The sequence below is a fragment of the Equus asinus genome, chromosome 4 (genome assembly GCF_041296235.1).
Source record: "Equus asinus isolate D_3611 breed Donkey chromosome 4, EquAss-T2T_v2, whole genome shotgun sequence".
Lineage (NCBI taxonomy): Eukaryota > Metazoa > Chordata > Mammalia > Perissodactyla > Equidae > Equus > Equus asinus.
Genome location: NC_091793.1, coordinates 107,714,793 through 107,741,952, shown reverse-complemented (window position 1 = coordinate 107,741,952; position 27,160 = coordinate 107,714,793). Strand labels below are relative to the sequence as shown.

General features: G+C 39.1%; 1 protein-coding gene across 2 annotated transcripts in view; it reads left to right on the top strand.

Annotated features, from left to right (window-relative positions):
* STK39 (serine/threonine kinase 39) overlaps nucleotides 1–17,811 on the top strand; it is a 277,406-nt gene extending 259,595 nt beyond the window's left edge. For both annotated transcript variants that reach the window (XM_044768762.2, XM_044768759.2), the window contains exons 17-18: nucleotides 7,164–7,228; nucleotides 16,273–17,811. In XM_044768762.2, coding sequence (XP_044624697.1) covers nucleotides 7,164–7,228; nucleotides 16,273–16,347 — 140 coding nt within the window. In that variant the 3' untranslated portion in view covers nucleotides 16,348–17,811. The remainder of the gene's footprint in view (nucleotides 1–7,163; nucleotides 7,229–16,272) is intronic.
* The last annotated feature ends 9,349 nt before the right edge of the window (nucleotides 17,812–27,160 follow it).

The following is a 27,160-nucleotide window of genomic DNA, read 5'->3' as shown; positions in this document are numbered from 1 at the left end:
AATAATAACATAATGATTATTGGACACTTCCATTACCACACTGCGGTCCAGTTCATAAAACTCTACCTTAAACACAGTAAAGGAAATTCAGGATCAAAATATCAGTTTTATGATTATACTTTAAAGGGCAGATTCGATACCTGCCAGTTTAGCTATTCCAAACTGCTTCAGACTTCCCCATTACACCAAGATAATACTAATAAACTGGAACTTACCCAAACCTTGAGAATGGCAAGTGTATTTCTATTTCTTTTATTTCCCATAATCCTTTTTTGCTATATGTAAATAATGCTAATACTCAAGTCTGTTTGACATTTTGGTCTCAAAGGCTGCTTGGTTATAGTACCTGTAACATTCCTAAAATCTCTTCTAACTACTGCTTTTTCTCACCATCCAGAATTCTAATTCTGAGTGAAATGCAAAGAAAAATTATAAATAATATGCTCATTTCCCCTTTTCCTCTAATATTTTATTTATCATTTACACTGTCTTATAAATTTGATCATGGAAATGCCTTCTAAGCTGATTATACCATGTCCATCCATGGATAGTCTTAAGGTTTCACAGGAAAACGACTCAAGAGTCATAGATTTGCTTGCAGGTAGTTTTTTAGGGACACACCAACAATCGTGAGGGAGTAAAGGAAGTAGAACTTGGCAGATGGAGGAGTTAAATTGCCACTCAACCATAGCAAAGGCTTCAGCTAATCACACAGGGAGCTTCAGATCCAAAATGACCCTTAGTATTGTCCTACTCTGAGGCAATGGAGCCTTTCTACTCTCATGGCTGGTCATTGGCTGCAGGCTGCCGGCTGCCTTTGGAGAGTGGATCTGACCTTAGGTGAGACAGCTTTCTTTGGCCAAGGGGAGTTCCCAAAGAGGGATGAAGCTGAGAGTCATCAGCCACCAATAACCCCAGCAGATGGGAGGACAGTTTTCTCATTCCTGAAGGAGAAGATCTGGGCTGTACCCCACAGTATCCACTACAGTCCACCCCTTGCACTGCTTGGATCCACCTGAGCATAGTTTCTCCAGGAGTGCTTAGTCTCTTTTCCTGGGAGAGAGCTATAAGAGGGAAGGTTAGTAGTATGACTTTTAGCCCACACTGTTGTTCATCGTCTCCATCCTCTACTATGCACTGTAGATTCCCCTTGTCTGTGCTCCCACCTCTACTAGACTGGGTAGTTACCTGGGGAGTAACCTAGACACTTATCTCTGAAAAAACTGGATGAAAAATGGCCAATCTTGCTGATTCTTTGTAGATGAAATGGGGTGGAGGTAGTAGAGATGAAGAAATGTAAACAATTTCAAATATAAAGTAAAGGCAAAACTGTTGGAAATTACTGATGGATTAGATATATAACTGACTGATGAGAGTAATAAATTGTCAAGATAAATCCTGGGTTCCATTCAAGATGGCAACGTAGGAGGATCCTGAACTCACCTCCTCCCACAGACACACCAAGTCTACAGCTACATATGGAATAGTTTCCTCTGGAAGATACCCAAAAACTAGCTGAGCAATTCTTACACATGAGGTGAACGAGAGAAAAACGCACAACAAAACAGGTAGAAGAGGCTGACACATAATCTCACCATAATCCCCATGCCTGGCACAGTGACCCCAGTTGGGAGGGAACTCACAACTCCGAGCTCTTCCTGAAGAGCGAAGGATTTGAACCTCACATCTGGCACTCCAACTTTAAAGACTTGCACCAGAGAGGCGAGCCCCCAAAACATCTAGCTTTGAAAGCCTACAGGGCTTGCATCCACAAGGCTATAGCAAACTAAGAAACAATTCTTAAAGGGCTTCTGTGGACTCAGTATGGCTACACGCCAGGGCCCAGCATCTGGTAATGGATGTTAACTAGACTTACTGTGGTGATCATTTCATAATATATATGTATATCGAATCAATATGTTACACCTGAAACTAACATAGTGTGTTATGTGTCAGTTATATCTCAATTAAAAGAAAGAGAAAAATGGCTAATCTTTAAAGCCATGGTTGCCAAAGATACCTACAGTCTTCATTTGAGATGAGCCAAGAGTTTATTTATTTTTGGAAAACAAATGAAATTATTGCTTAGGAGACATTTATATAAATTCTTCTAAGATATGAATAATTCTTCTCTAAGAGGGTCTTAACCTGGGGTTTTTAGAGTCTTGGAACCCTCTGAAATGACACTCACCATATGGTGGCACTAGGAACAGCATAGCAGTGAACAAGACAGACATAGTTCCTGCGCTCGCTGGAGCTTGTGTTCTGGGTGTGTGGGAGTAAGTGAAGGGCCACACCCGAAAATAGTTCATGAATATATAGTATGCCTGGTGCTCATAAGTGCTATGAAAAAGAAAAGTCCTGGATAAAGAAATTGAGTGAGGCAGTAAAGTAGGGGTGTTAATAGAGTAGCCAGGGACATTTGAGCAGTAACTGGAAGGAAGGGAGGGAGGCAGTCAGGGAGGAGGAGTGTTTCCGGCAGTGGGAATGGCAGGTACAGAGGGTCTCAAGGGGCTGCCTGCTTTCAATGCTCAAGGATCAGCATGAAGGCTGTTGTGGGCAGAGCAGGGGCAGCAAGAAAAAATGATGAGGGATGAGTCAGAGACGGAGCAGGAGGCTTGATCAAGTGGGTTTTGTAGACCAGTGTAGAGACTGTGGCTTTTACTCTGAGCTGGAAAGCTATCAGAAGGTTTGGATAGAGAAGTAACAGAGAAGGATCGTCTGACTGCTGGGTGGAGGCTAGGCCACTAAGGAACTAGGATGGAAACAGGGATACAACAGGCTATTATACAAGTCTAGAGGGGAGGTGATGGCAGCCATACTTGGGTAGTAGCAGTGGAGGTGGTGAGAAGTTGTCAGTCTCTGTATATATGGATATATTTTCAAAGACGAACCTTTTGCAGTGATGAATAAGATTTTCTCTGGGTTATCAAAGAGTTTGAATCTAGTGGGGAAGTCAGATCTGTAATGGATTATACAACACACAATGGTAAGAGTAGTGGTAGAGATCTAGAGGAGGGGGGTGGTTTTGGAGCTCTTCCTGGGAAACTCCAGGCTAGGAAACGGCACGAAATAAACTGGAGAGGTCAGTTAGACATGACCATGGAGGGTCTCATGGAACACAATGGAAACTTGGGCTTTTTCCCGACATTGATGTGAACAGTTAAACGGTGTCACCTAAGGAGGCAGTACATTCCAATTTATGACTTAGATTCTCCAAGTAAGTCTGGTGAGTGTGAGAAAGAGAACACATGAGCAGTTAAGACTGAAGGCAAGGAAACCCCGTAAGATATGCAGTTGTCCAGGGTAGAGATAATCAGCTAATGTTTGTTATGCACTTGGTATAATCAAGTGCTAGTCTAAGCACTTTATGTGTATTAACTCAGTCCTCAAAACAGCCCTATCAGGTAGGCACTATTAGTGTCCACATTTTATAGATGCGGAGACTCAAACACAAAGAGTCTAAGTAAACTTGCTCGAGTTCATGGGCCACACAGCTCTAAGCAGGAGGCAGAATTTGAACCCAGGAACTCTGCCTCAGGCTCTTCCACACTATGCGACGCTCATCTCATGAAGATGGGAGCCCAGAGATTTAGGGAAAATAATAGGGCAAATCGCTTCTATTTTGTCCCAAACTGAATTGTTAATGAGCCATAATTTTGCATTAGTGTTATAGCAGTATCCGTAAGAAACCCTCCCTCGTATCATCTCCTCTTCTCCTTATTTAGAGCTTGGATTCTCTTTTGGCACCCATCCCTCTCTTTCTTTGCAATCTCATGCTGCCTGTGTGCATCAATGCAGTGTACAGAGCAGCTGCTCAGGGCGTGTCTGTGGAGGAAACAATATTGTACCATCATCATCTTGTTGGGTAACCCAAGTCTATGCTTCTGTCCTATCTCAGAATTTCTTTCTAGGGGAAAGAAAGCCACAGTCTCTGCAGTCTCTTTCAGACTTCGTGTGCTTTTCTCCACAGCTTTTGTTGGGAATAGCTCGAATTAAATAAATTAACTCACCGCCAGCAGAACATCGGTACCATGCGAGATTGTTGTGAAATATGCTGGTATCCGGGGAGAAAAGTATATCTTTCGACTAATCACTCGGAATATAAACACAGACTGTAAATAGTCGTTATATAACGGTTACTCTTTTAACTGTCAAAACGTGGAGAATTTGAGTAGTGCAAGGAGTTTATAGAGAAAACCGTGTCTGGAGACTGCCCAACTTAGATTGCCAAAGAAATGTTGGCTCTGCTGCCTTGCCTCTGACAGATTACCCCCAGGACAATCTTCTTTCCTTCTCTGTTTAGATTCAGGGTGGCATTGAGCTTGGCATCTTTTTCACGTGGTTGTTAATGATATTATTATGTCTTCATAAAGCACTTACCGTACCTTAGGCTGAATGTTATCCACAAGAACCAATAGAAACTTTTAGCCCTGACAGGGATTTAAGCTGAAAAGTGTGACACAGGGACACAAAAATAGCAAGAAATAGATTGCTCACACAAAGGTATCGTGTAGCCCTGGAAGTAGGGCAAGGGGGCCACCATCTTGGGGGCCTCAGGGAGTATATTATGTGTCCTGTGCGGCCAAGAGAGAAAGAAAGCACACATGACTGAAGATAGTGGGCTGGGAAGGAGAGTAGGGGCGAGTTCAAGGAAGATAACTTTACTAGAATCTGCATCAGAAATGAGAAATCAGGCAAATGAATTTTATTTGGGAAAGCGGGAGGGATTGGAAATGAGTTGATGGCCACTGACTAAGCAGGCTTCGGAAACCCCATAGCTTTTGGAAACTAGAGTACCTTAAAACATGAAGTTCGCTGTTAACAGCACATACTTGAGAAGTTCTATAGTAACAAGCAGCCCTACCCAGCCCTTCCTTCTCAGCTCACGTTCCAGGTAAGGAGCATTTTTATTTTTGAAATCCAGGTGCACAGTCAGGAGAGGGGAGAAAACAGTGACACCCATCTTTTTAATGAGCATTGATACTGGAAGAGAAATTAGCATCACCCTGAATTTTGTGTGATGTCAGTTAAATGATGGTATTTTATACCACTTTACAACAAATTAGAATCAACTAAATTGAAAATAAGCCTAGCAGCTGGGATAAGTAATCAGGTAAGTGGCCAGTTTTGCTATTTTTGCTTTGAGCTGAAGACAGAATTTGAATTTCTAATGTCCCTGAGGTGTAGGATTCACAATTGGGGAGCGAGATTTCTGGGATGATTGTTTAAGATGCTAGCAGCTCAGTCTTGCCCTTCAGTCTACAACTTGCTTAGCCGTGTTCCTTGGAAATTGGCCCTAGCACATATGTGTGTACTCCAGAGAGAGGGCTGTGAATTAGTGTAGGACAGAGCTCTGCTTTTGGCTGAGCATTAGAGAGCAGCCTGGAAATAGATGACCCAGAACAAGGCAGTAAATCATCCGCATGAACTGAGAGTCTCTAATGAAAGGACTGAAATTTGTGGGCAGACTTTATGGCCACTCATGAAATAAACCCAAATCAGAGGAACTATCAGAACACTTCTATGTTTTAAGAAAATGGTGGCTGTGTTCACTTGCAGCAATTTGCATGTAGTCAGAATGCCCTGACAGTAAATACTGGCTTTGGTGGACAGAATATTCTAACAGAGCTTTTTACTCCATGAGCCAATGTTTCCTGCACAGATTACTAGATGATTTTAATATCTGAAATATGTTCAGGAAACTGTTACGGAGGCCAAAAGAAGTTGGCAGTGATAACCAGGCTGAGTTGGTGGCCCAGGATGTAAGTGATGGATGTGTAAGTTTGCTTCTATGTGCAAAAGAAAGAGCAGAAAAAGATGAAGGGAGAGAAGGGTGTTACCATAAATGCAACTTTGCAGTTTGCTCAGAATGGAAGTATTAAGAGGGCAACAGATGAAGATAAAATGATGCCTGTAATTATGGTTTATAAAGAGAAATAGGCCATACTGAGTATATAATTTTCACTTTTTTTCTCCTCTGCAGCTGATGGATTCAATGAAATAAAGTAATCTGCAGAAAATCCATGTATCTAGGTTGTTTTCAGTCAACCTTAGGGAAATATAAAATTGGCACAGATTTCTTTCTACTCTCTACTCACAAACTTTCCACTTGAAACACTTTTCTCCGAAGACTTATGTTTACTATTTTATCTTAGTTTTTTTTAATCTTAAAATATTCAGATAACTTTTCAGATACCTAATTACTGAAGCAGCAGTTTTCCTCATGAAAAATAAAAATGATGAATGGACTGTCTCCCCTAATTTCTTCAATAGTGATAACTTCTCCTTCCCTGATCGAGAGCACTTACTTGACTTTCAGTACTTTGTACTTTAGGTTTGGGGATGGAAAGAGCAAGGTTTTAAACTTCCATCATCACCTTTTGATAATTCTGTTCATAAACAGTACCCTAAGCCAAAGCAGTAAGCAGGGAGAGCCGACTTCTCTACTAGAGCATCAAATATGTCATGGCACCAAGGAGATGATCCTTCAGTCCCTGATGAATCTGGCTAATACAGAAAACATGTCTTCACAATTGAGCTCCAAAGTGACAGCCTCTAGTCCTCGACCCTGTTCAGCTGACTTGGGTATTGCTCACTGTGGCACTTCACTGGTTTGACAGATCATTGTGCTCTGAAAGCATAGAACATGTGCCCGAGTTGTAGAGGTTATCCACTGTATTTTGTTGCTGTGATAAAAATGGGTGCAGAGAATTGAGTGAATTTATAGGACAGGAGTTCAAATGTGCTGACCTCTTTTTGCCAGAGAAACCGTTCTTTGCAATACCTCTCCTCTTTGTTTTGTACTGCCCTCTCCTGGCTAATAAATTTCTTAGTAATGAGTGTTGAGAGAAACCAAGTGGTAGAAACACTGGGGGCTGCTATCATTTCTACTTTCCATGAGAAAGTAACTTCTCGTTATATTTTCTGAAATGTGGGATTCAACGCGTAGTGATTAATTCAGATGTGCTTAAGACATAAGTTGTTGTAGAAATGTTGGTATGAGAGTAATTTGGTCATTTATATGGACATTGTAATATCCGTGAAAGAAATGATTTTGCAGCTTATTGCATCATTAGTCAAATTTTCTAAATCATTGATGTGAAAATCCAGTGTTATTGGAAATAATTTGGACACTTTTTCTCCATGTTTGTATTTTACAGTGGCTGCTAATTTACAGAAGATTGTAGATGATCCCAAAGCTTTAAAAACATTGACATTTAAGTTGGTAAGTGAAAAGTTATAGAAAGAAGGTACATATTTTGCATGCTGTGCCAGCAAGGAATAATAATATAGTTTTAATAAGCTACTCTGTAATTTTGTTGTTATTTTCTTTTGGGATCCATTTTTGTGTTCATCATTTGCCGCTTCAACATTTGGGAACATTTTCTGATCGCAAACGGAAATTTCCTCTTCCATGAACATAACTTGTTCTTTTACCATCACGTCTTTAACTAAGAGTGGCCATTTGAGAAATCTTGAAGCCTGTACCATTTTGTTTCTAGTTTGTATGGCAACTCGACCATATAGACAAAATTAACCTGACTTCCAAGCAACACTCTTAATAAAGCTTTCCTGAAGCGAAAGCCAAGTGGCTCTAACTTTTAAAAATTGAGGCTGATTGTTGCAGAAATGGTTTAGGTAATTGGAAGCAATTGTAGAACTACTCATGAAGGCTGGTGAACAAAGACGTAACATTTTAACTCCGCATTTCAAATCACAGTAACAGATTCTCGTGGAGAGGAGATATTCCAGCAGTTCTTCTGCACTAGTGGATTTTAAATTTAAGAACTAGGGTGGCCACAGATATACAGAATACTGAGCATTTTGAGGTCATTGTGAAACCAAGAGATGGTGATCATGGCCAGAAATGGAGAGAAGTCCAGACAGTTGAAAGTGACTATTTTCTTGAAAGTTTTAGCAAACAGTACATTAAGTGACTCATTTTAAAATTATAAATTAATCTTTGCAAATGCAAGTCAGAATGCTGCAAGCAATTTACAATCAAGGTGACCAAAACTTTGCTGTGCACAACATATATTGATGATCTGTCTTTTTTATTTCTTGTAAAAATTTAATGGAAAATGTGTATGGCCAAAAACGCTAAATGATTAGTTACAGTAAATGTTAGCCTCGTGCTAATTAACTTTCTGGGTTTTGCTTCTCATTCAATTTCAGATGGCTAGGCCGTATGATAAAAGAAAAACACAGAGATTTTCACAAAAACAATTTATCTGAAGACATTCATTTTGTTTTGATAACAGAACGTTTTATTCAGACATAGAGTGATAAATTAACAAATTGGAAAATTCATCTTCTGGCTTGGGACTCTTCTGTCATCTCTGTTATGTTTCTAATTAACCTACATCTTTATAAATATATTCCATTTATATGAGAATATATTGATGAGAAAATGGCACCCTGTGTCAGTATTTCAAGCCAATGTTAATGTTTCTCTATTCATTTTTTTTATACCATAAAAAAGAAGTTACAACATATCACCTCCAGAGCATCTTCCTAATTTTGAATATGCAAAAAGAAAGATAAGAGATTAAAACTTTCATACTGGCTTATTCCCAGTTCTAAACTTGCTTGCTTAGGAAACAGGAACAGCAGCCCTGGCCCTTTCCTACTCCTCAGAAGGTTTTGTAAAAGCACCTACCATACTGTCTCCAGAGAGACAGTAGGAATGATGTGGAACTCCCCCTCATCTCCTGCCTTGAGCAATTTGTTAGTTCCCTGGATTCTCTTTCTTGATTCTGTCCTCTTCTCTTCATCCCCATTTCCAGCACACTAGTGAGATCCTCTTGTATCTTCTGAAACTGATCTTCCTGGCTACAATTTTCCAGCCTCCAGTTCTGTTTACCACACTGAAGCTAGAGCAGGAGTAATTCTTCCTTAATTCCAAAATGCTCCAATACTCGAATAGTTCTCCACTCTTCTCCTTTAAACTCAAGCCCCTGTGCATAGCTAAGGAAGCCCTTCCTGATCAGACCTCCCTTTCGGTCTCCTGCCTTACCTCTATCTCCCCTCACATTCATTCTCTCTCTCTCTCTCTCTCTCTCTCTCTCTCTCTGGTTCTCTGTCTCCTCCTGTTTTCATGTGCCGACCCTTTGTATGTACTTTCTAAAATATCCTTCTCTCCCAGCTTCTCCAGGCCTCCTCTCTGTCTCACCAACACCTACCTACACATATTCCAATTTTCTGCTTAAATTTTACTTTCTCCAAGAAGCTTTCTCTGACACACAATCCTGACTCAGGTGCTCCTCCTGTATCCTCCCCCACCAGGGTTGTAGTATATTGAAATTGTGTGGAATCTTACTCATATCTCAAATAAGTCCGAGGCTCTAAGTGGGCAGAGACTTCTGTCTTGGATCGCCCAGTGCCTGGCACAGTGGCTGCCACAGGGACTTGATCATAACTAATAGATATCAGAATAACACAAAAGTCATTTAGAAAAACTTCAGCCATCATTATTTATTTTTCCTTTACATTTTAAAATCTCTGTAAAATAATTAGGATTGTGACTTCTGCTTCATGCCCTCTGTTTACAGAATCTCTTAAAATTCCTTGGCCTTGCCTGCAGAAATAACAAGAATCAGTCTTTGTCGTGCATCCACTGTTTGCCAGACAGCGCACGAGGTGTTGTACAATCTTCATCTCAGTTCGTTTAGTCCTCCTGATCCCACGAGATGATGATATCATTAGGTCCATTTTACATCTTTGGAATCAGAGGCTCTGTGGGGTTAACTTGCCCAGGATCCTAGGGTGCAAAAGCTGCGATTTCAACTCTGGTCTAGCACCTCAGCCCATACTCTCAACAACTACTTATTCTTAGAGGCAGGACCCTGCAGCCTTATAGTTTTACAATTTTCGGTTTCTTTGTGGATTCAACCTTTTGGATGACTGGATACATTTACTCTAGTTAAGACCAAATCTCCTTTGTAGCTCAAGCAGATTGAGTAATATTGGCCTGTCTCACAGGAGAAGCCACACACGTTTTCCCTTCCCCTTACAGCTTGAGAATGTAGTAATGGGGTGTTAAGTAAATAGAAATTGATGGCTTTTTCCTAAAAGATAGTTAAAGGTGTTAAATAAAGCCAAACTCAGGAGTAACCTTCTATTTCTGTCACTTAACTCTCTGTCCAGCCCTAGTTAAAACCTGAGAGGGTTTATTTGTTATCAGTTGCCAGCCAGTTTGAGGTCCACTTGACAGAGCTAACTTGAACTGAATTTTGGCCTCGTCTTTTGTAGCACACCAACAACCTGGGGAAACCACAGAGATTCAAATAACTTTGCCTTCATTCATCAGTTTGGTTATTTTATTGAAGAATAAAAGATCAAAGTATTTCAGAAGCATTTTTCCTCATAAGCTACTGGTGCTCATGGTCCTTTTATTTCTGAGCTTTTATCTTGTGTGTGTGTGTGTGTGTGTGTGTGTGTGTGTGTGTGTGTTTGAGGAAGATTGGCCCTGAGCTAACATCTGTTGCCAATCTTCCCCTTTTTGCTTGAGGAAGATTGTAACTGAGCTAACATCTGTGGCAAACTTTGTCTATTTTGTATGTGGGACACCGTCACAGCATGGCTTCATGAGCAGTGTGTAAGTCCAGGCCTAAGATCCAACCCAGCAAACCCCGGGTCTCTGCCACCAGGCTGGCCCCTCAGCTTTTATCATTTTAATCTCAGAGCTTTCTTTGCTTTCCAGAGGAGACTGTCATGTGCCTGAAAATTATGTAAATGAGAAATCTTGATACTGTGGTTTTTCACCTTACTGCACAATAGTTTTACTCAAGGAATGGTGGAGACTCTTTAGAAAATTACTAATGCCTAGGTCTCACACCAAATATCCTAATTTAATTTCTGTTGGTGCAGCCTGGGCTTTGGGGATCTTGAAAGCACCCGCTGGTAATTCCAGGGTTTAACCAAGGCTGGGAAGCTGACTCATTTTCCAATCTCTTTCCTCTCCCTGCTCCCACCACCGTTAGAAATATTTGGCTCAGGTTTGAAAAGGTGTCTCTTTTTATCTTGTGTATCTGCTAATATAAGAAAAACAATGGCCCAAGGAGCAAGGATATTGGTTGTATAAAGAAGTGCATTTACTTTTTTCTCTGTGCAATGAGATCTTTAGCTTCATTTGACGGTAAGATAATAAGTGAAGTATGATTTCCGTGGTTGGCACGGCCAGGGGCGGCGAGATCAGAAACCTTCTTTCTTATTACTTTTTAACAAAGTGGTTTAGGCATAGAGGGCATTTCAGCTCAAGTATTATGTGCCTTGGGTTAGGTATATCAGTACTGTATTATTGTGTCGTTGTTGTAAGCCTTGAGGCAAGTCTTCATAAATGTTCTTTAAGTCAGTTTTTAATTTGCTGCCTTGCAGTTTTGTAAAGTAAGTGAGTTTTGCTGCTTTCAACGTAGAATTTTTGAAATTGCCTTAGTGAAAATATGAAATAAGATATTTAATTTGCCCTTGAAGATAGAATTGTAAGTACATGTAATTAACATCCAATTGGTACACATTTACATGAGCATTATAGATTTTAGTTACGGAAGTTTAATAACATGCATTGCAGATAGCAATTTCATAAGCATTTCGGCGATTAATGACGAAAGAGCCTTTGTTTTAGAAGATTTCAGCTTAGGCATAGTTGAAGGCTGCATGACTAATGCGACATTTCCCAAAGTTCAGGTAAAGAGAGCACTGAAATGAGATAAAAACTCCCCAAGAGTATTAACTTTCTTCCCCTGTTGACAGGAGAGAAAGATGAGACAAAGATCTTAAAGGAAACTGTCAGTTCAAGGTCCAGGTAGCAGTTCTGAGCCTCCTGCTCCAGTCTGAAACAGTGGTTCTCCAGGTGTGGTCCCCACACCTACAGTGTCATCTTCACCTGGAAGCTAGAAACTGTATAAAAATGTAAATTCTGGGGCCCCATCCCAAGCCTAGGGAATTAGCCTCTGGGGAGGGGAGCACACAGGAATCTGTGTTTTTACAAGCTCTCCAGGTGATTCTGATGCAGGCTAAAGTCTGAGAATCATTGCTCTAAAAGAAACTTGGAGGTTCACACTTTGGGAAGAAGCACTAGGCTTTATATCACCTTGGAGGCTCAAAAAATCCCTGTGCCCAGGCCATACCCCAGAACAATTCAGTCACAACCTCTGGGGTGGACACGGGCATCGGTATGTTTTCAAACTTTCTGGGTAGTTCCAAAGTGCACCCAGGTTTGTGGTGGAGAATCCTGGTGATTGATGCTGGACAACCACATCTTCAGCTCCTCCACAGGGTGCAGGCCACGTCTGCTGGTCTGGCAGGAGGGGTGGGAGATGGGGGTTTCCAGGAATCAGAGTACCGACACTTGAGTGAGAGCAGCCCTGGTGTTACACTGTCATGCGAAGTTCCTGATAATGTGTATATTTTCCTTTGAAGCCAAGGTTCACAAAGTATGGGTCTTGGATTTCTGGGATTCCTTGAGACCCTTTTAGGGGGTCCTGGATGCCAAAACTCTTTTCATTATAATACAGATATATTACTTGACCTTTTCCATTGTGTTGACATTGGTGTAAAAGCCATGGTGGTGAAAACTGCCTGTGTGGGCACAAATCACGGCAGGACCATCACACTGTACTAGTAGCCATGATGTTCTGCAAAGCCCTCACCCAGTCACTGTAAAAAATTAAAATAAGAAAAAGCCAGTTTCACTCAAGAATTTTCCTGATAAGGCAAGAATCGTTTATTAAATCTCCACTTGATGACACATCTTTGTAATACTCCGTATGATGAAATGGGAAGCACTCCTGCACTAGACTGGAGTACAGTGGTTGTCTCCTAGAAAAGCATTGTGAGACTGTTTCAATTGTATACTGAACTAGCCATTTTCTTTCTTTTCGTGGAATACCATTTTCACATGAAAGAATAACCAATAAACTATGGTTATTCAGGGTAGGGATTTGGCAGGCATTTTTTTCAAAATGAACCAAGTGAGCCTGAAACTTCAAGGAAAACAACTGACAATATTTGTTGTCAATAATAAATTTCAACTTTCAAGCAAAAATAAGTTTTCCAAAATTCCATATCTGCCACTGTAAGCTTGACAGATCCTCAAACTTAAAGACTTTTCTGATGAGATTGGTGATAGGTAATATTAATAAATATGATTTGCTGACATTTTGTAATGAAACATTGATATTGTGTAATGAAATATGTCAATGTTTGAAAGATCTGCATAATTCAGTGATACTGAAACATCATACATGGGTAAAAGATCCATTCAAAGTACAAGATAGAGACTAATGGGTTTTTATTTAACAGAGTATGAAAAGTTCAATGCTATGGTTTCATATTCCACATTGCAACTAAGCTTCAAGAAACTACCACTTGGCAAGTTTTGGCATAGTAACAAATGATATCCACAGTTATCTAAAAGGCTATTAAAATACTTTCCCCTTTCCAGCTAGTCATGCACCGCATAACAACGTTTCAGTCAATGATGGACCATGTATACAATGGTGGCTCCATAAGATTAGCACCATATAGTCTAGGTGTGTAGTAGGCTATACCATCTAGGTTTGTGTAAGTACACTCTATGATGTCCACACGATGAAATCACCTGACAACGCGTTTCTCAGAGCTTATCCCCATCATTAAGCAATGCATGACTGTACATGTTTGGGAGAGGCTGGATTTTCTTTCTGTTCTTCAAGGAGAACAACATAAAGCAATAGACAGTGCAGAAGCAGGTCTGAGAATCCAGCCATCTTCCATTAAGCGAGACAGTAAAGATATTTGCAAAAATGTAAAGCAATGCCAGTCTTCTCAAATTTTTATTTTGTTTTGGGAAACTATGGGTATTTTTCACGAATATTTTATTTATGTTATGTAATGGGTTTATTGTTATGTTTAATGAATTAGTAAGTGAATATTTTAGAAATTTCTGTTTTAATTTCTAAGACAGTCAATATAGCCTACATAAACATGTTTAACATTTTTAAATACAATATTTACTGTATTACTGTAATAATACTTTAACATTAAAAATGACGTTTAAAATAGTTTTTAAATTTCTCAGTTTTAATTTCTGAGACAATCAGTACAGTGAACATAAGCTTCTGGAGTCCTTGATCAAGAGCGTAAAGGGATCCTGAGACCAAAAAGTTTGAGAACTGCTGCTTTAATGGTCCGTGGTCCCTTTCTCTAGATTTCAGGATCATTTGCATATTGCCCTCAGTGTTTTGCAGGCTACAATGAGAGAGACCAAGGACTCAGCCTTGGTTAAAAGAGAGCTAGTGAGGTAGTGGGGAAGGGAGGGCTGAGTGCCTTGAAGGAAAGCCAGACACCCTGGCCTGTGCCTCTTTCCTAGGAAACAAGACATTCCAGTGTAGCAGCATGAGGCAGTGGGGCCATAGAGTGGTCTCCCTGAAGCCTCCCTGTGTGATGTACTCACAATAACCATGGGCTTGATCGCCCAGTCTCATTGTAAACTCTCACTTCCATTACTCTTCACAAGAAGAGTTTCTAGTCTGTTTAACAATGATTGGATATTTTATTCCTAGTCATTTTAACTTCCTGCTGTTTTCACATTGCGAATTTCTGCTGTAGCTTTCAAATGCATCGATGTGCTTCACACTTGCCAGTCTGACCTTTTTGTCACCACCAGCAGCAATAGTTTGTCCTCAGATATTTGTCAGTTGTCTGTTAATTACACAAATTGACTCTGCCCCCATTCAGTGGGTGAGTAAATGACGTTAGCAATAGCTACAAGGAGAGAAGATGGGAAGGTTTAGGCAGATAGATAAAGAAACAGTGCTAGGAGAACGAGAAAATTGGTAGGGGAGGTGAACATTACAGTATCACTATGACAAACACGAAAAAAAAATCTCAGCTGAAAAGCCTTCTATGCCTGTAGTACTTTGATAAAAGTGATAAAGAAAGGAGCATTTCTGATCTTACTGCCCCTAGCAGTGCAAACAAGGAAAATTTTACTTTACTGAATATCTTATCTGTCAAGTAAAACTAAGAAATCTTTAGACAGGCACAAAGTAAATTCTTTAAATGTTAACTAATATTTCTGCTCTTTTAGGCTGCAGATTTTCTTATATAAGCATAACTACTCACACTAAGTGTTATGTTAAAGATAATTATTTAAAAATATTCAAGTTATGCTCTAATTAGCTTCTTACTTTAAATGAGCTTTCTGGGGTGGACAAAGGGCCGAGTTTATGGACTGTGTTTTTGAAGCATGCTAAGCAGGTTCATTGTGATGATTGCAAAGAGCTTTTTCCCTGGGAAACTAATTGTTTTGACAATAATTTAGCAGGAATTAGGCCAAGAAAAGGTTTGTGTGGCCTTTTGGTAATTAATTGCCTCTTCCCGTTCATCAAACTTTTCTCCCCACTTGTGGCACTTACATAATGTCCAATTCTGACTTATGTGCTATAGAGAGAAGAGACAGCTTAGATCTGAGTAATGTGTGTGTGTGCATGTGTGTGTGTGTGTGTGTGTGTGTGTGTGTGCAGGAAAGGGAGAAAAGTGAGAAAGAAAATAAAAATAACTTATGAATTAGGACCAGTGAGAGGTTTGATGGGCAGTGGCTTATTTCCAGTTCCTTTTGATTTAAAAATAATAAAATATTTGGCATACTATAATTTGGGCCAGTTTTAGGCAATAAATGTCAAATTATTACCAGCAAAATTCTGCTATGAAAAAAAATCTATTATGGTACCTTTCCCTGTAAAAATTACTCACAGGTATTTAAATAAGTTGTCTACATGAGCCATGCCACTACTTGGGACCACTTTTTTTTCTGGCCAGTTTTACAGAGGAGATGATTTTGGTAAAAACAGAATTACCCCTGAGTGACCTGTTTGATCTCTTCTGCTCAATTTCATAATATTCTTGTAAAAATTATTATTAAGGAGCTCTAATTATACAGTATATTTAAAATCACTTTAGTTGTTGAAAATTTGTATGTGGTATCCTGCCAGTCATGGGGTTCATTGGCAGTTCCAAAGCTGCGAGCCTGGGCACGGTGGTGTTTTAATGGGTGACAAATCCTGTCTCCCTTATTTTCTGTACTTGGCGGCATGGTGACCAGAGTTCCTAGAGCATTTAGCACCTAGAAGTTATTCAAGAGAGTGACTGTTGGGATCTCTCCTGGGAGAGATGGGACACATGGCCTTATACAGACTGTGCCCTTGCTTGGATCAGCCATCACGTGGACACATCTGTAAAAACCGGCAGCGACAAACCAGCACTGAAGGTTTCTTTTTCCCTTCTCAGGCCTCTGGCTGTGATGGAGCAGAGATTCCCGATGAAGTGAAGCTGATCGGGTTTGCTCAGTTGAGTGTCAGCTGATGTATGTCCCTTGACCTCGCCCTGATCTGTCATGCCTCCCTCACCACACTCCCCTCAACCCTTCCCTCTCCAACTTCCTCCCACCCCCTCACTCCCAGTTCCCAGCAAAATCAGAAGATTGTGAAGAGGCCGACTTCGACAAAATGGGATAAAAATGAATTTTTTTAAAACTTACAACACTCCGAGTTCTGCTTTATTCTCTAGCAATCCACAGTATGAGAACAAGCAAATGCCACAGCTGCACGACTGTTGCTAATTTTTCCAAAAGCTGTTTAATATTCCTAGCAATCAATTCGGATATCCCTTAAGTGAAAAGAATCTGAAATACACTCAGGTGGTCCTATTTATTGGCAACAAAAGGAATTTTTTCTATCAGAAGCCTATTTCTTCTTTCATTGTTCTTTCTGTTATAATTCTTTAATTGTACATCTGACAATACTGCCTCTTATGTTGTATTTAGAAATTAATATACTTATAAAATTAAGATTTATTAGCCAAACTTGAATTCTAGTTTTAAAACTGTGAATTTTATTTTTCATATATTTATGCATTACACACCTTAGCTATGAGGAAAAAAACGTTTTTGATTATATGCTTCTTGCAGTTAATCTCTTGTTATTTAAACGAAAAGTTTCAGGTCTATCTTTGGAGTATTTATAACTTCTGATTTTTGAAATGACTGAATTAGGAACTAGGATGCTTATTCTTTGGGTTTGTTTGCCTAAAAACCAATCCACAATCTGATTGTCTCTTGGGAGAGGGAGGTGCCTTGCAAACTTTCATATTAAGAATGTGCCTGAGGCTGCTTTACTCTGGAATAGTCTCAGATCTAAAATTTCCTGTACTTAAAGTGGCATATGTAAGTTTTGCTTCATTGGAACGTTTAGAATGCTATATAAAATGTTGCCATTCTTTAGATTGCTGATTATGTACCCACCTCTGATTTGACTTCTCCTTAAGTGATAGGATTTGTTGTTCCAAAGGTGATAAACTTGAAAATACCAGAATCTGAGTTTTACTTGAAATTCTGCAGAATACCCAGATGGAGTAAAAAAATAATAGAAAGGGTTTTGTGCAATGACTAAAAGGTAAAACGCTGTTAAGTTTCAAGAATAAATACTTTCAACCCAAGTAGCCCTCTGCTTGACTATATATTATGGAATAGTAAACCTTAGGATTTCAAAATTGGGGTCTAAACTTTCAGGGAGGTGGGCTCCCGGGATGGTACCATTTGCTCTTTCCTAGCTAACCCTAGATATGGCAGCTCTTTAATGTACTTTAAAAAGCAAATATATATTACTAAGGAAAAAAAAGTTATTTATAATTGCCTTGTCATAATTGTTAAGGTGTTCTAGAGCCATTTGCATACAATTTAATGTAATTTCATTCCATTCTATTGTTTACACAACGATTACTCAAAGATGACTGCAAAGGTAAAAGGAAAATAAAAGTGTATTGCACAAAGAGATCGTGTCACATTGCTTTGTTCCTCCTTTAGGTATTATCTGCATTGCTGCTGTGATATTTAGCACTGTCATAAAATGCCTAGTGAGAATTAACTAGTGAAAGTGCTCCAGAGGAAGAATAAGGCATCTATCCAGTCACAGAGAATCAGGTTTGACGAATAACTAGAATTAGCTTGAGGAGAGAATGAAAGACAAACATTCACACTTCACATAGACAGACTGTCTTTGAATTAAAACCGGAGGGCTGCAGGGGACAACACAGAATAATTCCTGCCAACCACCTTGTGGGCGCCGAGGCTGGAGTGGTGAAGTGACTTGTCGGGGCCCTTCATAGAGCTCCTTGCAGAGCTGGACTCCCAGGGCCCTGGCTTCCTGACATCCAGAGCATGTCCTTAACTCCCTTCTGTACAGCTTGTGGGCAAAAACAGTATAAGACAAGACCGTCATCTTCTACTCAGAGAGTAAAGCGTACGTGAATAAACGGAGAACCCTTAATTTGCAACATAGTAATAAATATCATTTAATACCTATATTTACTTTACGCCCATATTCTCATGTCTTTTCCAATCGTGTTTGAGGGCACTTACATACATTCATATAATACGATAAAGATTTAAAAATACATAAAGCAATTAGCATGAAGGAACAGTAAGAATTTGTTAACAAGATGAATGCAGAGCTAAAGCTAGGACACAGAAATGCACCATGAGGTCCTGCCTACTTGCTAGAGGAGTGCCCAGATCTGGATTACCGCTTCCAACCTACCAATAGCAAAGAGGAATATCTCCTCAGATACAGCCTACTCCACAACATTTTTCTTTCTTTCTTTTGAAAAAATTGGGAGAAACACGATTATTCCTAGTACTAAAGCCTGAGATGAAATTCTTCTAGGAAGTTGGAGTTATGTATTCAGAAACTTAAAAACTCTCAAAACATTCAGGCTATACAAATATAGCAAGTTTTGAACACTTTCCTGTTCAAGTACTTTCACTGGGGGCCCAGAGGTAGGTTATACGATAGGAAATGCTGGTTACCAAGGAGCTGAGAGCATGGTCCAAGCAGTTATTCTCACTTGTGGTCTAGAAAGATATAATAATCAAAGTTAAAGTTGAAAGGAATGAGTAGACAACATATCCTTTAGGCAATCCTCTGTGACTATTTCTCTTAATCAAACTTTTGACTAAAGATGACATGCAGCAATGCAGCATTGTGATTCTGTTCACTGGCAAGAACCGAAATGTTGCTAAACACCAGTATTTGGTATTATGTATTTGGACAGCTTCATATACTCTGACAAACGGGAGGGTTCACAACCTTTTTGTAAAATCAAGGCACCCAGGTCTCATACCTAAACACACACAAAAACTGTTCTGCATCCAGTGCCTCTACTGTGACCAACTCACAAGTTTGCAAGATAGAAGGAAGTTCTCATTATCTCGTTTTAACTCCGATATATTCTTATGTAAACAAAAATGGTTTTCTGTATTTAAAACAACTTTTAGAGATGCCTATAAATCATGTATGATGAAAATTTCTTAATTTCTTTTTCCGAAAAAATTGTCATCGTAAAGTTGTAAAGTTCACTATGTATTATATATCTTATGTGCTGATAAATATGGTGGATGGCCACCTCATCTTCATGTCTGAGTAGGGTGAAGCACTAGTCTTTAGGGGAAGAGCCAAGAATTCTCTCAAAAAGCATATCTAGCCTTAAATATATATTGATCTTAGCATGGAAAAATTTCATACCAGGATTTTCAATCACTCATTTCAATAATGCACCTATGGTCTGTTTAGTGTTAAGCAATATACTTTCTTAGCGAACCCTCCAAGTTCAGTTATTAAGCAGAATCTACCATTAAGTAATTAAATTACAGAGATAGTGAATATGAGCCAATTAACATTGGAGGACTACTGCCAAAAATTAGGATATGCATTTGATAGTAAATAATTTTAGGTCTTCTTTTTTCTTGGAAGTATATATAATAAGAGAAGCGGTTGCTGAGTGAGGCCCATTTAGTTTGTGATAGTAAAAGTATATGATCAGTTTAAAATAAAATGTTTACCCATTCCTTATAGCTGAAAGCATGCTTCTACCTCATTCAAGAGTGACTCGATATAATAATGATTCAGTTTAAATGGAGCTCAAAAGCGGAAAAACCCTGTTTTTCTGAGGCACACATTTATTGTTAAGTACGAAATCCTACCTAAAAACTCTCTTACCAGCATATTAAAGGTGCAGGTTGTGTATAAGTTTAAGTGATGTGCCGCGGTGAATGGTACTAGCAAATTCCCTCAGGGCAAGAATGTCCCAACCTAGAATTATGTAATGCTTTTTAGGGTTCTAAGTTTCAAGAGCTCTATTACAAGGCCGAATAGCTATCAATGGCTTTCAAGTGATAATTTCCATTATGTACTGGCACGAAGTAAATATTCAAATGTAATAAGTTTGATTGTAGGAGAGCAGTTCTGGGGAGTGACGTCACCAAGATAGCAGCATAGTTCTTGTGAGGGGGAGCAAAGTCAGAACAACCTAACAACTATTCAAGAATAAGACACTACTGAGAGAATCCTTAGAACACGGTGAGGCTGAAGCACCTCCTGCACCACAGAGGCCAAGATACTGCATTAGAAGGGTAAGAAAAGAGGCTACGTGCTAATTGCCTTACTCCTACCCCAGGCCACGGCAGTACCATGTGACGAGGTCTCCCCTGAGCCTCCAGTTACTCCAGCGGGGAAAGAACCCGGGGGGATACAACACCTCCCCCCCGAGCATTGTGGGTCCCTTTGGGGAAGTCCGTACTCTGATTTCACACCATAGGGATTGTAGGGGAATCTGTGTGGCTCAACCACTGGGAATCTGACTGTGACAGAGAAGGGGGAAAGGACTTGGAATGACCAGTACATGGATCTTGGCTGACTGAGTTCATATCTGCAGCACCCAAGTAGTGATCCCAACTAGTGGCTTTGCTCATCTGCAGAACCAAATTAGGGGAGTGCTCTGACCAGGAAACTGGGCGGCATGCAGATATGCCTGATTCAGATCCTCAAAGGAGGAGTTTTACTGGCCCTAGAGCCCGGTTTTCCCACTCCCAGGCAAGGAACTGAGTGATAGCCCCACCCGCTGTGGAGAGTATCTTCCAGACCCATCTAACCAGAAAGGTAGGGAACACCTCCTGGAAGCAATGCAGCCCTGTGGGGCTCAAACTGAGAGGCAGGTGGCAGAGCTGATCACCCCCAGAACAAAGCCAGTACTGGGCATGGAACATTCCTGTGGTAGCACAGACAGGGGAATTAATTCATAGCCAAGGCTGAGGGTAGCTCCTGGCCCCGCCCAACTGGGGAACTTGTTTGGGGAATTGAGAGTAGCCTGGAGGAGCCTCACCCCTTTGCACCCAGGCCAAGGAGCAGTGACATAGCCCTACCCAATGTCGCAAGTGTTTTTGGTTCCATCTGACCACAAGGGCTGGTGGCAACTTCCAGAAGCTGTGTGGCCCAGTGGCACTCAAGCTGAGAGGTGGGTGGGCAGAGCCAACAGTTTGCAGTGCAAAGCCAGTGGCCCTCTTTGGTCAGGGAACTTGGGGTGCAGGTCAGCTTGAGTTAAGACAAGAAAGAGCTCTACTAGCCTTAGAGCTGCTTCTCCCTCTGTGCCCAGGGAGGGAATCTAATTCATAGCCCTGCCCATCGTTGAATACATCCTTCAGACTGTCCCATCAAAGAACCTAACCAGAGCTCATAGGAAGCTGCATAGCCCCTTCAACAGCCCTACTTAAAGTGGCACTTGACCAGATAGCGCATCCAGTAGCTTCCCCCATCTGCAGAGCCAAACCGTTAGCCTCACCTGACTAAGGACTTCAGTGCATGCTCTGCCCTGATTTGGATCCCCCCAAAATGAGCTATACAGGCCCAGGTCCTGTCCTGTTGCCCCGCAAGGGCATAAAAGGTATTTAATAGCCCATCTAGTACTGAACATAGTACCCAGTCCCAACCATCTAGTAAGCCAGACCAGAGAATCCAGGCAACTGCACAGCTCATCCTCTAGCCTCACTTGGGTAGGAGGCCAAGCCTGCAGTCCCATCCAATTGTGCTCAGCCAGTGGCGCACCCCACAATCTCTGACCAAAGAGCTCAAACAGTTGCCTCACCCAAAAACACACCATGATATCACACGTCGCCTACCCCCCAGGGACATTACTAGGAGACATCTAGAAACACAAACTGATCTGACTGGCGAAGAACTGTGTCTGCCAAAGCTAACCTGTAAAGTCTGGAGAGGGAGCCCAATTACTCAAAATGCAGATATGTAAGAAATTAAGGATCACAGAAAATCAGGTAAATTTGACACCACCAAAAGAAACTAATAAAGCTCCAATAATAGACCCCAAAGAAATGGCGACCTATGTCTTGTCACAAAGAATTCAGAATAATCCTCTTAAGGAAGTTTAACAAACTACACTCAGACAACTCAGATTTGCTCAGACAACTGAGTAAAATCAGAAAAATAATGCATGAACAAATGAGTAACTCAACAAGGAAATAGCAACCATCAGAAAAAAAAAAAAAAAAAACCTCCACAGAAACTCTAGATTTAAAAAATACAATAACTGAACTGAAGAATTCAATAGAGAGTTTCAAAAGTAGACGACCCTGCAGAAGAAAGGATCAGCAACCTGGAGGATAAGGCATTGGAAATTACCCAGTCAGAGGAGCAAAAAGAAAAAAATAAAAAATGAGTGAATGAAAAGAAACAATATTTGCATTATGAGAATTCCAGAAGGAAAAGAGGAAGAGAAAGGGACATAAAATATATTTAAAGCAATAATGGCTGAAAACTTTCCAAACCTAGGGAGAGATGGACATCCAGATCCATGAGGCACAAAGGACCCCAAATAAGTTGAACCTCAATAGTGAGAAGTTACATACAAGAGAACCCTCATAAGACTACCGATGGATTTCTCAACAGAAACTTCAGGTCAGGAGAGAATGGAATGACACATTCCAAATACTGAAAGAAAATATCTGTCAACCAAGACTTCTATACCCAGAAAAGCTGTCCTTCAGAAACAAAGAAGGGATAAAGACTTTGCTGAGCAAACTAAAGCTGTGGGAGTTCATTGCCACCAGACCTGCCTTAAAAGAAATGCTGAAGGGAGTTCTTTGAATGGAAGTAAGAGAATGCTAATCATCATCATAAAAACAAAAAGGTAGCATAAAACTCACTGACAATGGTAAATATATAGTCATAGTTAGATTCTGCAATATGGTAATAGTGGTGCATAATTCATCTACAATTCTAGATCAAAAGTTAAAAAAAGCAAATATAGTAAACATAACCATAACTACAATAATCTGTTATTAGTTACACAATTATATAAAATATAGAAACATATAAATTATAGCAGCAATAACCTAAAATGTGAGGGAGAGAAGAAGTAAAAGTGTAAAGTTTATAAGTTCTAATGAGGTTAAGTTGTTATCAGTTTAAAACAGGATGTTATAAATGTAAGATATTTTATGTAAACCTCATGGTAACCACAAGGACAAAACCTGTAGTAATTATGCAAAAGAGCACAATAAAGAAGTCAAAGCTTACTGATATTAAAAGACATCAAAACACAAAAAAAAAGCAAGATAAGAAACAAAACAGATATATAAAGCAACCAGAAAACAATTAACAAAATGGAAATAGTCCTTACCTATTAGTAATTAGTTTAAACATAAGCATATCAAATTCTCTAATCAAAAGACATAGAATGCATAAATGGATTAAAAAAAATAAAAACAAGATCTAACAATATGCTGACTATAAGAGACTAACCTTAGTCTTAAAGACACACAGACTGAGAGGAAGGGGACAGAAAAAGCTATTTCTAGCAAATGGTAACCAAAAAAAGCAGAGGTAGCTATACTTATATTAGACAAAATAGACTTTAAACTAAAAATGGTAAAAATAGACAAAGAAGGTCATTATACAAAGATAAAGGGGTCAAACCATCAAAAAGGTATAACAATTTAAATATATTTATACCCAACATTGGAGCATCTAAATATATAAAGCAAAAACTAACAGAGCTAAAAGGAGAAATAAACAGAAACACAATAGTAGTTGGGACTTTAAAATCCCACTCTCAACAATGGATATGTCATCCAGACAGAGAATCAATAAGAAAATAGTGGATTTGAGCAACACTATAGACCAAATGGACCTAACAGAGATACATAGAACATTCTATCCAATAATAGCAGAATATACATTCTTAAGCACACATGGAACATTTTCTAAGATAGACCATATGTTAGGCCACAAAACAAGTCTTAGCAAATTCAAGAAGATTGAAAACATACCAAGTATCTTCTCTGACCACAATGGCATGAAACTAGGAAGCAATAACGAGGAAAACTGGAAAATTCATGAATACATGGAAATTAAACAACACTCTCCTGAACAACCAATGGATCAAAGAAGAAATTAAAGGAGAAATAAGTTTCTTGAGACAAATGAAAATAGAAACACAACATACTAGAACTTATAGGATACAGCAAAAGCAATTCTAAGAGAGAAGTTCATAGCAATAAACACCTACACTGAGAAGCAAGAAAGACCCCACATAAACAACCTAATTGTATGCCTTAAGGAGTGAGAAAAAGAACAAACTGAGCCCAAAGTTAGCAGAAGGAAGAAAACAAAAAAGATTATAGCAGAAATAAATGAAATAGAGAACAGGAAAACAATAGAAAAGATTAACCAAACTAAGAGTTGGTTCTTTGAAAAGATAAACAAAATTGGCAAACAGTTACTAGACTAACCACCAAAAAACCAGAAAGGACCCAAATCAACAAAATTATAAATTTAAGAAGATTGAAATAATAGCAAGCATCTTTACCAAGAATAACAGTATAAACTAGAAATCAACTACAAGAAGAAAACTGGAAAAAACACAAACACATGAAGGCTAAACAGCACGCTACTAAAAAACCAGTGGGTCAACCAAGATATCAAAGAACAAATAAAAACACACCTTGAGACAAATGAAAACAGAAACATAATGGTGCAATGTCTATGGGACATAGCAAAAGCAGTTGTTAAGAGCGAAGTTTAGGGTGATAAAGGCCTATCTCAAGAAACAAGAAAAATCTCAAATAAACAATCTAACTTTACACCTAAAGGAGCTAGAAAGAGAAAAACAAAGCCAAAAGTTAACAGAAGGAAGGAAACACTAAAAAGCTGAGTAAAAATAAATGAAGTAGAAACTAAAAAAAGAAAATAGAAAAGGTCAATGAAATTAAGAACTGATTCTTTGAAAAGATAAACAAAAATGGCAAACCATTAACCAAACTCATTTAAAAAAGACAGGGGACTCAAATAAGTAAAATCATAAATGAAAGAGAAGTTACTACCAACACCATGGAAATACAAAGAATCATAAGAGATTACTATGAACAACTATACACCAACAAATTAGACAATGTAGAAGAAATGGATAAATTCCTAGAATACCACGATCTTCTAAAACTGAATTAAGAAGAAATAGAAAATGTGAACAGACCAATTACTAGTAATGAAATTAAGTCATTAATCAAAAAACTCCCCACAAACTAAAGTCGAGGACCAGACAACTTCACAAGTGAATTCTATCAAACATTTAAGGAAGAGTTAATACCCATCCTTCTCAAGCTATTCCAGAAAACTGAAAAAACTCAAACTCATTTTACAAGGCCAGCATTACCCTGATTCCAAAACAAGACAAAGACATCACAAAAAAGGAAACTATAGATCAATATCCCTGATGAACATAGATGAAAAAATCCTCAAAATATTAGCAAACCAAATTCAACAACACATCGAAAGGATCATATACCATCATCAAGTGGGATTTATTCCAGGGATGCAAGTATGGCTTGCTGTCCACAAATCAATCAATGTGATACACCACATTAACAAAACAGAGGATAAAAATCATACAATTATCAGAATAGATGCAGAAAAAGCACTTGACAAAATTCAACATCAATTTATGATGAAAATCCTCAACAAAGTATAAGGTGATACAGGCCTATGTATGTTCCATCTCAACATGGTAAAGCCACAAACGCACAGCTAACATCATACTCAATTGTGAAGAGCTGAAAGCTTTTCCTCTAAGACCAGGAACAAGACAAAGATGCCACTCATGCCACTTTTATTCAACATAGTGTTGGAAGTCCTAGCTACAGCAATCAGACAAGAAAAAAGAAATAAAAAGCATCCAAATTGAAAAGGAAGAAGTAGAATTGTCATTATTTGCAGACGACGTGATAACTATATATAGAAAACTAAAGACTCCACCAAAAAACTATTAGAACTAATAACGAATTCGGCAAAGTTGCAAGATACAAAATAGATAGACAGAAATTGTGTTTCTATACACTAACAACAAACTATCAGAAAGAGAAATTAAGAAAATAATCCCATTTATAATTACATCAAAAAGAATAAAATACTGAGCCAGCCTCAGTTGCCTTGTGGTTAAATTTGGCATGCTCCACTCCAGTGGCCTGGGTTCAGTTCCCAGGTGCAGACCTACAGCACTTGTCTGTCAGTAGCCATGCTGTGGTGCTGGCTCACACACAAAAAAGAGGAAGATTGGCAGTGGATGTTAGCTTAGGGTGAGTCTTCCTCAGCAAAAAAATAAATAAGTAAAATAAAATACAAAGGAATATATTTAACAAAGGAGGTGAAAAACCTGTACACTGAAAACTATAAGATACTGATGAAAGAAATTAAAGACAACACAAGTAAATGGAAAGATATACCATGCTTATGGATTTGAAGAACTGATATTGTTAGAATGACCATACTACCCAAAGCAATTTTCAGATTCAATGCAATCCCTATTAAAATACCAATGGCATTTTTCACAGAACTAGAACAAATAATACCAAAATTTGTATGAATCACAGAAGACCCCAAATAGCCAAGGCAACCTTGAGAAAGAACAAAGCTGGAGGTATCACACTTCCTGATTTTAATATTTACTCCAAAGCTATAGTAATCAAAATAGCGTGGTACTGGCACAAAAACACACATAGATCAATGCAACAGAATAGAGGCATAGAAATAAACCCACACCTATATGGTCAATTAATCTACGACAAAGGAGGGAAGACTATACAATGGCGAAAAGACAGTCTCTTCAATAAATGATGTTGGGAAAACTGGACCACTTTCTTACACTATGTACAAAAATAAACTCAAAAGAGATTAAAGACTGAAACATGAGACCTGAAACCACAAAACTCCTAGAAGAAAACGTAGGTAGTAAACTCTGACATCAGTCTTAGCAATATTTTTTTGGATATGTCTCCTTA